This window comes from Coccomyxa subellipsoidea (assembly GCF_000258705.1).
Source record: "Coccomyxa subellipsoidea C-169, whole genome shotgun sequence".
NCBI lineage: Eukaryota > Viridiplantae > Chlorophyta > Trebouxiophyceae > Coccomyxaceae > Coccomyxa > Coccomyxa subellipsoidea.
In genome coordinates, this window is record NW_005178029.1 from 1,552,951 (window position 1) to 1,567,816 (window position 14,866).

Genomic DNA, 14,866 nt, shown 5'->3' on the forward strand with positions numbered 1-14,866 from the left:
TTAGGTTTACTTCAAATTTTTATACAGGCGAGTTGAAAGTTGGGAACCCTTCACTTCTCCTGCCCTGGAATCCATACAATCCACATATATTACCGTCTAGAGTAATGCTGCTTAGAAAGCTATGATATCTTAGACCCTTTTCCGAGAAAATATGGGGGATGTTGACGACAAGACATCTGCTTTGATCGCGAAGCTCCTTTCGGAAGACAATGCATATGCAGAATACTCCGAGCAAGAATATGCTGTGGATGTCTCAGATGATTCCGATTATGGAGGTCATCGCAGAAGGAAGAAAGCCAAGAAGGGTAGCAACCTATGCAAGCTTTCTGAACTACTGCCTGGGATACATATTCTAAGCTATCAATTCCGAAAACAAAATTGTTTGTTTGGGACAAATATATGGCTGCGCGGATCGATAGCGCTCTATCGGGAATGTTGATCCTTTCAATGCCTTTTCTCATGCAGGGCCTCGCAAAGCCAATAAATGCTCGGGACCAAGCAGGGAAAAATTCAACGAGGTCGCTGGTGCAGCTGTGAAGACTAATAGCTCCCTTGAAGAAGATACAGCGAATGGTGCCGGAGGTTCAAGAAAGACCACAGAGGAGGAGGTGGTGGTAGATGAAGTGACAGCGACGGGAAGGCGTAAGCGCAAGGATGTTGGCGCAGTGCGTGAAAAGGCCCGCTCATGGTCAGACGAGGAGGAGAAGCTGTTTCTGGAGTCCTTGGAGCTCCATGGTATAGCGCCATCCTCTGACAGTTGCAAATAGGACGAGTGCATTTTGTGCAGTCCTCCTACATATCAGCAGACTGATGTATCGTAAACGCACAATGCCAACGATCTGGGCCACCTATAAGGAACCGAGAAAATGGTGGTGCTGATTGCAGGCCGGAACTGGAAGGCTTGTGCCAGTCATATTGGCACCAGAGATACAAGATCTGTGGCGAGCCATGCACAGAAGCATTTCATCAAGCTTTGCTTGAAAGGCGAACGCTTGCCTGCCAAGGTGGCAGAAAGTGGCACAGGCTATACGCTTTCGGGCAAGGCCTTGGATCCTGAGTCTGCTGCTGCCAAGGCATATGGCTTCAAAAGCGGCATGCTAGAAAGTGCGATCCAACTACATGGTCACACGTGGCCGTGGTCACATGAGGTGGCTTAGACGTTCTTGATGGACAGGAAAAGTAATTCTGCTGGCTCATGTTGTGTTCACTGGATTGTCTCATGTGATGCGCAAGGTTTGCAGTCCGGCGCTATGGCCAGCTTGGAAGGCTTGAAGGTGGACGCAGCTGCTGCAGACAAGGAGAACGGGTGCGCTGCAAACGTGGGTGGGCTGCCAGGCGGTCAAACGGACGGTGCGGACACTTTTTGAACAGAGTATACAATATCAAGCTCACTGACGATCGCAAGCGATTGGGGTGGTATCAAATTGAGATAAACCTGCCGGGACGAGGAGGTTGTCTGCATTCCAGCATCTTATTGTCTTTGTTGTCCCGCAGGGGCCACCACCACTGCCGACCAAGAAAAGGAGGGTGTAAAGAATCGCAAGGATCCTGCCGCAGTCGGCGCAGCACGCATGAACAGGGGCCGCGCAGCTGCTAAGGCAGCTCCTGCTCCGCCACAGCCTCATGCAGAACCGCCAGAGCCGACTGAATATGCCAGGAACCGGCCGAGGAGGGATGTGCAGGGCCAGAAGGCCATGCTAGGGCACACCACGGAGTCCCTGGAGCTGGTGAAGTGCATGGACTTTGTGGGACCACCCGGCTCTGGCGCACCCCTAGCACAGCCCTTCCAGGTCCACGTGCAGGCGCAGGTAATGCATGCCTGCTCTCCCTGCACATGGCTTCCCTCAACTGTGTCCTGCAAGTTGTCACAGGTGTGAGCGCACGACTGAACCCTTCCTTGGTCCCTGGACGGCATGTGTCCTGTCTTCCTGCATATTTAGCATTGGTAGCCAAGCAAGAGCGTTCTATGTCAAAGGGGCTGAGGTGCGGTTGCCACATCGTGCAGGCGGTGCTGTTGATGGATGTGCATGCACACCTGAGCAGCAGCGAGGTGATCGGGCTGCTGGGGGGAGTGTGGGACGCAGACAGGCGGCGCATCGATGTGGTGCGAGCGTTTCCGTGCCGGCGCGCCATGGGCACTCAGTCGGGCACCAGTGTGGAGCTCGATCCTGCAGCCGAGGTCGAGACGCGCGCGCTCATGGAGGCCCAAAAACTCACCACTGTCGGCTGGTGAGCACAAGTTTGCCATGCATAGTTCGACGAGACGCTGTGCTGCCTGCAGACTAGGCCGTCCAGCGCGAATGGCAACCACAGTATTCCAACGGTGCTAGATACGAATCGAGTTGGCTGACATGGCGTGGTGCATGCAGGTACCATTCGCATCCAATCTTTGCACCAAAGCCTTCTCAGAAAGACAACGAAAACCAGCGAAACTACCAGGCCTTGTTCCGCTGCGCCCACAGCACGCTGGAGCCCTTCCTGGGAGCCATCGTCGGTCCTTATGACTTGCAGCTACCCTCACCGGCAAGCCCATCCTACAACTCTTCTCACATGGCTGCCCTGTGGCCTCCATGGTTGGTTGGCTGGCCTCCATGGTGGATTGTGCATCGTTGTCTTGCACAGCTCAGAAGCAAGGTTGAACATGGGATTGTTTGTCAGTGGTTTGTTCACGGAGTGTGCCGACAGCACTGTGATGCTTTCAGGCTTCGTGTGTCACGTGGTTCATCGTCAGAACTCGGCAAGGCGCCCTCACGCCCTTCCATGTGCGAGTCAACCAAGCAGCGCGACAGGGGCTGCCAGACGCAGCCGAGATGGATGCGCTGCGGGGGCTCATGGAGATGGTTAAGGATGATGTCACCCGCATCGACTTCGCGCAGCCGTGGCGGCCCTTCACTTACATAGTGGATGGTGAACCCCAGGGAGATGCCCTGTCCAAGGTACACAGCGACCAGCTCCTCAATTATGTCTGCTTTGCAGGTGCTGCATGGAGGAAAAACGGCAGGGAAACCTACAATTGTGATGTCCTTGCTGTCCCTCATTCTTTTCTTGTAACAAGCAGCAGATGCTTTCCTTGCGTTGTCCCTGGACCCTGTGATTTCGAAGACAGAAATGCATCGCACAAAAGTGTTGTGTGCTTATGCTTGCAGGTGTCCAAACTACAGGCGGCCTTGAAGCTCCGGTTGACAGAGCAGGGCGTTGCAGAAGGCACAGAGTCCTTCGTTAGAGATGTGCTGCAATGTCTGGAGCGCTGTTGGGATGTGAGCATCACAACAAGCAATGACAGCACTGACAAGCCCGCACCTGAGGGCTCATAGAATTCTGTTTCCAAAAGGTTCTAGGGAATAGGTATCCCAAAACGCCTGCAAAATAATGCTGAATGTACCCTCACAATAATACTAGGTGGTCATGTAAATCCCAGATGAACTTCTATGTTTGGCAGTAGCTAGCGCAGGAGGACCATTTCACACTCTTAGACAGTCACATAGGCAAGTGCATACCGACTTGCCGCACCTCGAGGTGCGGCACTCAGTTGATACACAGCTCTAGAGACTGTAGGACAGTACTCTCATGATATCAAGCTTGAGTACTTTTGGAATTGCCAAATACTTGCAGACATCGGTCAATTTTCGATGTCAACAACATGGTTTTAACCATGCTCCAGAACTTTACACCGATGAAAAAGTGTGTCATGGCCCTTCATCTCCCCTTGCAGCTTCCACGGTAGCTTCCCCAGATGCAACGGCATATTCCCGTCGGAAAAACGAACGTGTCGCTTCGCTCCTTGAAGAGTCGCCCTTGCAGGCAGTCTGGCGCTGTCACGACAAATGCACCTGTCGATCCTCAGCACTTCGTGACATCTGATGTGAACAGCAAGCTCCACTAGGGCCATGGGGTAAGTTGACCGACTGCGAGGTCCAAGAAAGTTTTGGGAGTAACACAAGTCTTTCCAAAACTTCAAACTTAGATGGTGCGTCAAAAGTCGAAGATTCACCCGCAAGGTTCCGGTTCATCAGACCACGAATTCCTAGAAACACCACCAACACACTCTCGGGAGGTTGTAAGGGCAAATTTACGTCGTCAAGACTCAAAACGACTTCTCAAAGCGGAAGAGAGGCTCAGGCAGAAGGGTCTCCAGGTAGTGTACCATTCTCTTTCACACTTTTGTATATTTCTCTTAAATACAATACTCGACATAACAGATGAAAATAATCAACGAATTTTTCCACCTCTATGTTGACTGCAAACAGTGGCTTTCTCCACAGGCCGGCTTAGTGCTGCTGAGACTTTACACCTCCATTCTGTTTCCAGTCGTGGTGGTGGCTTCATGGATGTTTGCTTTGTACGCTGCTTTGTCATATGCTGTTCCAAATAAGCTGTGCAGCAATGCCCTTCGCAGTAATGCAGTGCGTCCCCAGCCTTACCCAGATCAGAGACAAATGATGTATGTTTCCTGGAGGTCACGCAGCTCACTGATGCCAGGTGCTGCAATCTAAGGGGCATTCTTGTGCAGGGTGTGAGCAAACGTTTTGTCAATTGTGTATACAATCATGGGGGCAACTACAGCCAGAACAAAGGCATCATGGTCTTCTGGCTCCTGTTCTGGGCAGCCCAACAATTCTGGATCTCCGGATTCCCAGCCCTCATGGGTTATGCCATGTTTCCTCAATGCTTCAGGGCCATTGATATCACAATCATACTTTCCTTGGCAACTGGATCATCACTTGTGACTCTCATTGGGGCACCCATAGGCCATTACGACCTCAACAACACTCTGCTCGTGATCCTTCCATGTGCGTCAATGCTGACCCATCACAGCCTTGACTGATGCAGCAAGTTGTTGATGAAGGAGGGAAGTTAGCTGTGATGTCACTGGGTAATGCCCTGACTTGTTCCCCACTGTGGTGCTGAATCATGTGTGGTGTCCTGCAGCATTCGTGACTGCAGGCGTGACAATAACAACAGCATTTGCTTCTGCTCGTCATACTGGGAACAAAGTGGATGCCGCAAGATATCTATGCCTGTTTCTAATGGGAGGCGTTGTTGTGTACATATACTCCTTCCTCATGCCATCGTACGGCTCAACCTGTACAGCAACTCTGTTCTTCCGATTACTGTTTTCTTTTGCAAATGAAGCAATTCTGGGCAGCTCACGCAGATTGCACCAATCAAGTAGAGGTCATGGCCATCGTACGTAGTCTGTACTTTTGCAGGCTCGTCACCAGCAGAACAAGCATCAATCAGCTTCTAATCTTGCGTCTGGTTGTGCACCCAACCATTTGGAGCATACTCATTTTGCAGTTCTCAAACACTGTCCGGCACATTGGTGAATCACCAGCCCTTTGCAACGACCGCCATGAAAACAATTGTTGTAGACCTGATTTGCATGTGCTCACAGTCTGCATCCACATGATAGGAAACTCATAGCATCCTACATGCAGGTGCTGTACCAAATTTGATGCAGGCAGTTTTGTGGATATGGCCAGTCATGTACAAGTCCATATATGGTCGCTTTCTCCTCTTGCAGCTCGGTAATACTAGCAATATAATGGTGCTCAATGTGCTGATTTCTGTCTACAGTGTAGCGGGCCGTTTGGCGAGTCGGCAGGTGTGATGCATTCTACCCTCTTCCCAACTGCGTCAATCAAGAAGATGCCTTTATCTCTCAGGGTCAATGCAATACAATGCCATGAGTTGTCTGCGTTTTGCTCACATAGAATGGTGTGCAATCTGTCACAGCCCATTGATGATGCATCAGTTGTATGCAGGGCAGTGGAATGTTGCTTCAACTCATGTATGGTAGCCGCACAGCAGAGGCAATATCTGCCACAAACACAATGAATCAGATACGCCTGGCAGAGTTATTTGCCAGCACAATTGCCGAGCATGCTGGCATTGTCGCTGCCTCAGCAATCTATAGCTTCGGGCGCGTTTCTGGTGACGCTCATGCTCCTCTTCATCACTGTGCTTTGTAGTTGAGCGGCCAACACCCCATACTTTATCGACTTGACCTGGAATGCTAGCACACACAGTGCAGCAGTCTTTTGGATGCCTAGCGATACATGATGGCAAACATGTGACCGTATTGCACAAGCATGCAAAATAAGTCTTGCCTGTCTGCAGGTAATGGTAGTCCGCCAAATCATTACAACATATGGATGAGCGCCTTGTGTCAGCTTCTCACAACCATCGTGGCAGACTTTGTCTCCTTGGCTTGCGATTGGAAGTACCACTCCATTGATTATTTCACTCATTGGGTCGGCAACATGCGGACCTTCCTCACATATATCTTGATTGTCATCACATTGGGCAGTTCACGGTGCGTCTTGCTTCAAATGAGATCTGTCCAGAGTTGTGCAGGCCCAACTGCAGACTCCCTGAGTGCAAATGTCACGAGCGTTTCTTCAGAGTCATACACCTGTGGTGATTGTGCAGGCTTTGTGTGGAGCTTCTCATGCTTTTTTGTCCAAACTTCACGGAAGATAACGGAGTGTTGTTGTACTACTGTGACAAACCTAGTCTCTTTGGTCGCATAGGAAAATCTGGGTCATGAGCATGCTCATGACTGGAAAGTGCATTATGGGTTGAGGATGCTGGAACTGTTCAGGACCTCCATACCCTTAGGGGTACCCCAAGCCTAGGCCCCCAGGCCTGATCATTCACCCCTTTTGCATGACTGATCATTCGAGGGGTGCAGGCATGGACTAGAAATCATCGTGTATCTTTTGAATTTCAAAATGCAGCAACACTGATGCTTTTGACATCAGCCGCATTATGAGCTGGCTGGCCATGGGGTTCAGAGGGACACTGCTCTTGATAACTCACACCTAGCCAGCAGTCATCCCTTCACTGCTGGCAATTGAGAGGGTATAAAAAAAGCTTGCCAGACTCGAGACATATCTCGAAAAGACGCGACTGCGACTTTGTTGAGTTCACACGTATAGAAACAGTCACCAGAAGTGGCTTTAGACAATGGACAGCCCCAGTGCGCTCACGCTGGCAACTCAACTGACCGGGGCAGGTTCTCCTACCAGATACCTTGTCAGCACATCTCCCATTTCCGAGCAGCCCACTCTCTGCATGCCAGGAGTATGCAGGTCTCCTGTCCGATAGCCTGCATCTAGAGCTGCTGACACCGCGTTTTCAAGGTGCTCCGCAATCTGTGCACAGGCATTGCACCTTCAGCAACGCCAATATCACTGATGCAGATTCACCGTACAGCAGCCCACACAAGTAGAGGCATAGGGGGGCACTAATTATGCTAAACCTGCCAGAATGGCTCATCACCTGTGGCAGATCCAGACCGTAGCGGCACATCATTGCAGCACTCAGCACCATTGCCAGTGGGTTGGCCACGTCCTGCCCAGCAATATCTGGCGCCGAGCCATGCACCTGGGCACATGCACAAGAACATTGAGAAAAGCAATATGGTGCATGCTCAAGACAGTTCACAACAATCAGGATCCACCAAATGCAGAGAGCCAATGGCCACCCCTGGCCATACTGAAAGCGTCTCAGCAAATTTTGCACAGGATGCCATCCAAAGTTGGCCTCATACTGTTTGTGCACATGAGGTGATAATTTGAGGGACACACCGGCTCAAATATGCCAGGCCCATCATCACTGGTGCTTGCAGATGGGAGCATCCCCAAACTGCCCGTCAGCATGGACGCTGCATCCGAAAGGATGTCGCCGAAGATGTTGCCAGTCACAATGGTGTCAAAGGATTTTGGGTTCCGGATGATCTGCATTGCAGCATTGTCCACATACCTGCACGGGCATGACTTACGTCAGCCCTCCTTACTCGGCACCATTGTGAGCAAGGTGACAAAGGAAATGAGCGGCATGTTTGCGCACGTACATGTGACTCAGCTCCACATCAGGGTATTGTTCTCCCACACGAGAGACAACCTCCTTCCACAGCATGGAAACCTCCAGGACATTTGACTTTTCCACAGAACAAAGGCGCCCCTGCCGCTTCTGTGCTAGCTGGAATGCCACATGTGCAATCCGCTCAACCTGCCGGAAGGAAAAGAGTGCACTCTTATGGCCAGCAGGTCAAAAAGCTGATGTGAAGCCATGTACTAATGTTGCAACCTTCGACGATGCATCAATGCAGTTCCTATTCGAATAGCATGCTTAGATCAGCTGAGAGTATACCTCTGGTTCAGAGTAGACCATGGTGTTGAACCCGATTTTGTGACCCTGCTCATTTGTGCTGAAACCCTGTGACATAAAGACACCTCCTCATTGTGGGCTTCATATGAACTCACCACATCCAGTATGTTCTGTAAACCTCAATCTCCTGCCAATGTGATGCATGGGGCACGCTTGAGAAGTGTCAAGAACCCACCCGAGGTTGGCCAAAGTAGATCCCTCCTACAAGCTCGCGCACAATCATGATGTCCACACCCTCGACAACCTCCCTCTTGAGAGTGGAAGCCTCAGCCAGGTGAGGCAGAACAACGGCCGGGCGCAGGTTTGCAAAAGTCCCCAAGCCCGCTCGCAGGCCTAACAGGCCCCGCTCTGGGCGCTGTTCCGGTGGTAGTTGATCCCATTTGTACCTGTGTGAGAAAAATCACGTTGACTTGGCTGTGTCACCGAAAATTGAGCAAGGAAAAAATGGAAAGTTCCAAAGGAAACAGAACAGAAACGTGAGCTCTGAGTAAGGCAACCAACCCGCCAATAGCAGCCAGCAAGACAGCATCGGACTGCCTGCAGATCTGCAACGTCTCCTCGGGGAGGGGAGAGCCTGTGGCGTCTATGGCTGCTCCACCAATGGCCGCTTCTGTGAACTCGAAATCAACGCCCTCCTTTTGGCCTGCCTGTTTCAAGAGCGCTACTGCCACTTTTGAAATCTCAGGGCCGATACCATCACCGGGTAGCACTGCAACTTTGCAGATGCGACATACTGTGAGTGCATTACATCTTGCATGTGGCCGACCTAGTCTAGTAGATGGTCTGCTGCAGAACCTTAGTTGCACTGAAGAGAATTGTGCATAGGTTTGATAAGCCATCTCGACCTTGACGAAGCGGAGGAGATTTGTGCAGGCTCTTGATCTCAAGGAACACTAGTCCCGAAGTTGAGATCGGCCACATCCCTTGCGGCTACAACCCTACCAAGGGGTGGAAGTTATAAAACGAATCAACAGGGACAAGCTTGTGCTTCCACAAAATGGTGCGATTGTTAACAAGCGAAGCATACCGGTACCAAAGGTCAGCACCTGGCAGGGCGCTGAGTCCTACAGGGTCCACATGCATGCGCGCCCCCCGCCGGCTGCCATTCAAGTTCCCGTCCGACGGTGACTCACTCGGAGTCTCGGTTGGATGTCATCCAATCAGCCCTAGGCGGCTGGAGTGATGTAATCTTCCTTCCTTCCTTCAGCAGATCGACTTTCAAGAGTAACTTACGGACTCAAGTAACTCAAGTGATTCATGCCATGTTGAAAGTTGAACTAGCATGATGTATCCGAAAAGGGCATGCACGGTATCTTGTGAACGCATGCAGCACAACTTGCCGTGCATAATGACGATGCTGATGACACGGCTTATAAGTACCCCGGGGCTACTAATAAGTCACTTATAAGTCACCCGGGATACGGTATCCCGGGGCCGGCCGGCATGTGCAATAATCTCTGCAATCAAATTCAATCTGCCAGTGGCCAGCGCTGCCATGCATTCACTAAAAGAGTAAACGCCTTGCGTCTGCCAGCACTTATCGGCTTGTCCGGGTTCCGCCCCGGGACTGCAATACAGGCCCGGGCCTCCAGGGGCCCCCCCCGGAGAGGTTGCACGACTGTCAATTTACTCTGTTCGAGACAAGCGATGCAAGATCAACCTGAAGGCAATTCGTTGACGGAGTGTACCCTTAAGCGAGCAATCATACCTCTGCAATATTCTGTAGCAATGCAGGTTGACCACTTGGTGGATATCTCTGCAAGTGGAATTGTGCAGTATCCTGCACTGCTCAGTACCCGGGTCAAGGACTTGCCACATGAAGTCAGTGCTAACAAAAGCGCCATCCCAGCACAAATAAGACAATAAGCAGATTTGTCATTATAAGAGGTCCCTTCCACAGATAGGGCTCCACGCATTCACCAACAGCAAGGACTGTGCTGCAGTGCCTGACCATGATGCGGTGGGGTCATGTCAGGGCACCTTCACTAACCTCCACCCCTTCTTTATAGGCTAAGGAACAAAGGTAAAATATGGTCGTAGCATCGGCAGGGTAGCTTGACCGTTCTTTTTGCATGCGGCGCTGCTGTGCAATGCTGGCAACGATGACAATGGGTCACAGAGGCCCGCGCACTGAGGCATGTCATACACGCCAATGCTGGATGCTGAGCAGCTGGTCTCACAAAGGCGCCGATCGTCAAAATGGGTTACATTGAAGGCGAGCATCCACACGCCAATTGTGACATCTGAGAACGAGACACATGAAACAATAAGAGGGGATCAAGACAGACGGTGCTCTGGCAGACGGTGCTGTGACAAGAAAGAGATGACAAGGAAAATTACAAGGCCCTGCCCTGTGGGTCCATGAGGACTGTCAAAGCAGTGTGTGCAACTTGCCTTCATTGCCGAAGAACCTGAGCAGCCCGTCAGGCAAACTTGAGATTTGCGTTGCAATTGCGCTAGAGAGCACATAGAACGTGCCCCATGCGTGTGTAAAGTACGTCTTCCCCAGTAGCTGCCATTGCCGCTCAAACCATCGCATTCTTGGATCGGAGTACACATCCCCATTCTTCATGCAGCCTATGTAGTCTGCACAAATTTGCTGTCAACACAATCTGCCATACTCAAGATCCTCTTTACCACAGAGCTAGGCTTCAACCAGTCAGCAATGCAGTCATGTGCTCACACCTGCATGGCGTTTTCTCCACTGCCGCGTTGCAAGTATCAGGCTGTCAATGCTGAGATATACATCGTCATCAATCTGCGAAGAGAGACATCGATTCGTCAATGATGGAATGCATGATTGCACGTCACAGAAGGCCCACATCAGAGACGTGCTGAATTTTTCTTCACCGCCACACCTTCACAATGTACTCCGCTGCATAGAGTCTCGTGACCGCTTTGAGGAAGCTTACAGTCTTGCTTGGCAGGCTTGTGTACCCTTCCTGCAAAGATCGCACAGTACAGGACGTCAAGTTTCACCATTGTTGTTCAATGTTTGGCACTGGACTGGTGTACCATGGCGCACCTGGATCGGCAAGCGCAGAAAACCTCCGTATTCCCGTTCTTCAGCTGCTAAGGCTTTCTCATCAGCTGCTATTTTTGTGTGCCCAATGATGAAACGGACCACTACACCCCGTTTCTGAAGAAGTTCTTCCAAAGCAGATCTAGTGTTGGGAAACCACGAAGATCTGAGTGCAACACGTCTCAGACCGTAATCGTATTGAGGTGAAGCCCCTGCTTTCGTGAATCCTGTCTGCATGCACGGCGTGATGCCAACATAGAAGTCAGCTCGAGTATGTAACCTCGGAGCAAGAAAGAATGACAAAAAATAGCAACGCACCTGTACACCGATAACACATAGGACCCTAGCAGCTCCACTGCTACTGATTGTGCGATCGATGAGGGTGCTGGTCTTTTCCGTTACCTCTGTATTCCTAGGCCAAAAAGCAATTGCCAACAGCAGCAGTGATAGCACCGGAAACCACACAGCAGGATTGTTGAGCCGATGTCTCATATTCTGTTCACCATGCTATCAGATTTTTGAAACAGTACGCAAGAATTAACGAATAGAAAGTGTTAGCATGGGGAACAGACCTCCCGGGCCCGCGGGCCGCGGCCGCCGCTACGGTCAAATGCCCAGCAGGAAGCAGGAACCTGGAGCATCTACAGAAGCCATATAACCCGGTAGTCTGGTTCTCCATCATTCGTTACCTTCGCGGACTGGTTCTGGAGAATATTTAATCGTGCTCTGCGTCGTCGTCTCTGAGGAGTTTTGTAGATCTCTATTTGCATCATGACGACAGCTCATAGGCCAACATGGGCCCCTGCAAAGGGTGGAGAGGAGCAGGGTGGCCAAAGGATATATGCACCAAGTCGGATGGCTTCCGCAAAGGATCAAGCTTCCCACACCAAACTCAAGTTCAGGTGTGCAAGGGAGTAGCATAGATTTTCTGGTCCCTCTGTCGATCTCATGTATCCTTTAGGCAGTCTTGGGACCAATTTGGTTTGCATTGTGTCAGGCAGCCTGGACAGGGGCCATCTGACTTGCTCACCAAGGACGACCTGAGGGTAAGGAGATCTGATGTATTTCTGGACCCCTTGTTTCGCATGATCATTCTTCGTTTGCTCATGTACACCAACAACGCAGACATCACAACGATACATCGTGCAGGACAAGCTGGAAGAAGAAGAGAGGAAGCACTCGAAGACCAAGACAGAAGACTTCTCAGGTGTCCTCACACTTCCACTCGGGTCTTACAGAAGTCTTCTCAGACAATTTAAATTTAAGCCTGACTCCAATGGTGATGTGTCTTTCCTGGCAAGTCACTCTTCGTTATTTCCATTACATGTTGTTGCAGAGGCTTTAAAGAGCGACATGCAGTTGTTGGAGAACGGCTTGCAAGAGGCCGGGAAGGGAAAGATGCTTGTTCCAAAAGCCATAGATGCTGACGATGAGGACAATCCTAGCCCGTCTGATGACGACTCTGACGGCGATGAGGTATTGACTGGGAGCACAAGGCTTCCACATGTTCTGGAAGAGCCATGTGAATTTTGGGTCATGCTGTTGGCTAGAATCTTAGGAGCTCAACACGCGGTGGTTGATCTTGCGTGCAGGACGACGAGGCAGAGCTGCTAGCCGAGCTGGAGCGCATAAAAAAAGAGCGAGAAGAAGCGGCCGCAAAACGAGCGGATGAGGAAGCCTCTGCGGCTGCGTCAAGCTTGCAGGAGGAGCTCATACGGGGGAACCCTCTTATCATCGGCAAGTTTGACAAGTCAGCAGACTTTCAGGTGAGCTTCACTGGGGAGCCGATGAGTTGTAACGGTACTTCCTATCAGTGCAAGCCTGTGCCTCTGCCTTTACAGCAGTGCTAGATTGATGGAATGTTGAGGGTTGGCAGGCGGATGTTACAGAGGGTTGGCATGCACCCTTTGGTGGCTTTGGCTCACTTGCGCGCTGTTCCTGTTGGGCAGGTGCGGAAGCGCTGGGATGACGATGTCGTCTTCCGCAACCAAGAGAGGGGCGAGGTTAAGGCTCAGAAGCGGTACATTAACGACACAATCCGCAACGATTTCCACAGGCGTTTCCTGAACCGATATATCAAGTAGAAGACGCTGTGTTTGCCGTCACTGCAAGCATTAATTCCGCGACTGAGAAGCGGGCAAGGATTAGTGGGCAGCAGATGTCACTGGAGCTGAATAGCAGTAAGGGCGGGTCTGGCAGCTCCAAACCCATGCGCACAACCGCCATAGCTTGCTGGAGCCGCGGCTGAGGAGGGAATGCAGGGCCAAAATGCCATGCTGAGACATGTGACACCTTAGTTGAAGCTGGAAGTGCACAGCACACCTTCCCATGTCCGCACACCCTTTCCATGTCCGTGGGCAGGGGCAACTGCCAGTAGTCATGGCATGCTACTCTGCTGCTATAGACAAAAGCTACCGGGTCTTGTCACTGGTCAAGCAGCCCTTGCATGATTCATATGCAAACGTCATGTGCAGGCCCTGCAGATGATTCAGCTTGGCCGGGACAACTTGTCCCGGCTTGAAGCTGAGACGTGCCTGTAGATGAACTCTTGGATTCTAGATCATATTCGCGTGCTACGGTGTCTGGCAAAGGAAACATTTGGTGATTGTCAAAAGCTTTCCTTGCAAAAATAGTCTTTTACTGTGATGTTCTGTGGCTTTTTATAGCTCACCGATTACTGTGGACACCATGCCCAAGTGCCCAGTGGCCCAGTATCATATATGATGCTTGACCACAATTATTTGCAAGTAACCATTGCTTGGAATCATGATCCTCCAGGCGGCAATGTAGGCAGGGAGAACGTTCAATGAATCCCCAGGTGGCGGGTGAAATCTCCACCCCTTAGGCCTAGGGGTGGGGATTATTTCTCCACCCAAAATTACTACACCCCCCACCCAGAATCCCCGGCTGGTTGTTTGGCATCGAAATACCTGGGGGAAATTCCCCACCCTTAGTGTGAACGCACCCCAAATTGATTGCATCTTGTCGTCCTCGAGTCCCTCAGAAGGCCTGAAGCCCGCCCCTGTTGCGTTTGGAAAAGGCTCATGGTGACATCGACCCTTCACAGAAGGAACCTCATAGACAGCATTGCCCAAGCATTCCAAGCTTAGATGAAGGACGAGTCTAACGATTGGCCAAGCCCACAATCGCCCCAGGAATATATCATAGTTGGTATGTTGCAGCTGTAAACAGATGTGTGCTGACATTCTTAGGAGTGCGCAGAAAGAATGTGGATAACATGCAGAGACCCATTGCGGGTGTCATATTCCTCAATATTTCTTCGTCAGGTGATTAACGAGACCCGCTGTTGATTTTGACGACAGACCTGTGTAACGGAAGGCATCCACTGACGTGCTTACGGTGAGTGTTCATGCCGCCATCATTTGTGTTGACTTTTGCAGGAAAGGAATCAATCCTGCAGGATCTTGTCTGGGGAGGATTGAAAATTGGAGCCCTTCGGCTAATTAATGCAGTAGACTTTGCAGATTGTCAGGAACGTGATCTCACTACCCAGCCACCGGTGCTTGTGAGGCACACTTGCCAACAATCAAGTGCGATCGCAGGATTCAGGTATAGGATCTTGATCGTGAACATGTCCCTTGTATAGTACCTTGAACTTTGTGACCCTGGTCGGTGCAGTCTGCCTTGTATCCTTACCCTCGTATGGTT

General features: G+C 50.9%; 4 protein-coding genes across 4 annotated transcripts; 2 read left to right on the forward strand and 2 right to left on the reverse strand.

Annotated features, from left to right (window-relative positions):
- Positions 1 to 1,250: 1,250 nt before the first annotated feature.
- Positions 1,251 to 3,314, forward strand: COCSUDRAFT_57498 (hypothetical protein; the record flags this gene model as incomplete). Its single annotated transcript, XM_005645446.1, has 6 exons — positions 1,251 to 1,350; positions 1,495 to 1,808; positions 2,006 to 2,229; positions 2,370 to 2,490; positions 2,703 to 2,936; positions 3,147 to 3,314. 6 exons carry the CDS (start codon positions 1,251 to 1,253, stop codon positions 3,312 to 3,314), a joined length of 1,161 nt encoding a protein of 386 aa, XP_005645503.1.
- A 3,687-nt stretch (positions 3,315 to 7,001) lies between these two features.
- On the reverse strand, positions 7,002 to 10,145 carry COCSUDRAFT_54299 (3-isopropylmalate dehydrogenase; the record flags this gene model as incomplete). Its single annotated transcript, XM_005645447.1, has 8 exons — positions 7,002 to 7,157; positions 7,285 to 7,389; positions 7,593 to 7,767; positions 7,859 to 8,016; positions 8,158 to 8,223; positions 8,351 to 8,561; positions 8,677 to 8,890; positions 10,127 to 10,145. The coding sequence occupies 8 exons, from the start codon at positions 10,143 to 10,145 to the stop codon at positions 7,002 to 7,004; spliced, it is 1,104 nt and encodes a 367-aa protein (XP_005645504.1).
- Positions 10,146 to 10,185: 40 nt separating this feature from the next.
- Positions 10,186 to 11,434, reverse strand: COCSUDRAFT_37722 (hypothetical protein; the record flags this gene model as incomplete). The annotated part of the gene is made up of 4 exons (XM_005645448.1): positions 10,186 to 10,418; positions 10,570 to 10,774; positions 11,034 to 11,117; positions 11,201 to 11,434. 4 exons carry the CDS (start codon positions 11,432 to 11,434, stop codon positions 10,186 to 10,188), a joined length of 756 nt encoding a protein of 251 aa, XP_005645505.1.
- Positions 11,435 to 11,968: 534 nt separating this feature from the next.
- Positions 11,969 to 13,281, forward strand: COCSUDRAFT_37723 (Cwf15/Cwc15 cell cycle control protein; the record flags this gene model as incomplete). The annotated part of the gene is made up of 4 exons (XM_005645449.1): positions 11,969 to 12,099; positions 12,547 to 12,673; positions 12,790 to 12,963; positions 13,147 to 13,281. The coding sequence occupies 4 exons, from the start codon at positions 11,969 to 11,971 to the stop codon at positions 13,279 to 13,281; spliced, it is 567 nt and encodes a 188-aa protein (XP_005645506.1).
- Between the last annotated feature and the right edge of the window lie 1,585 nt (positions 13,282 to 14,866).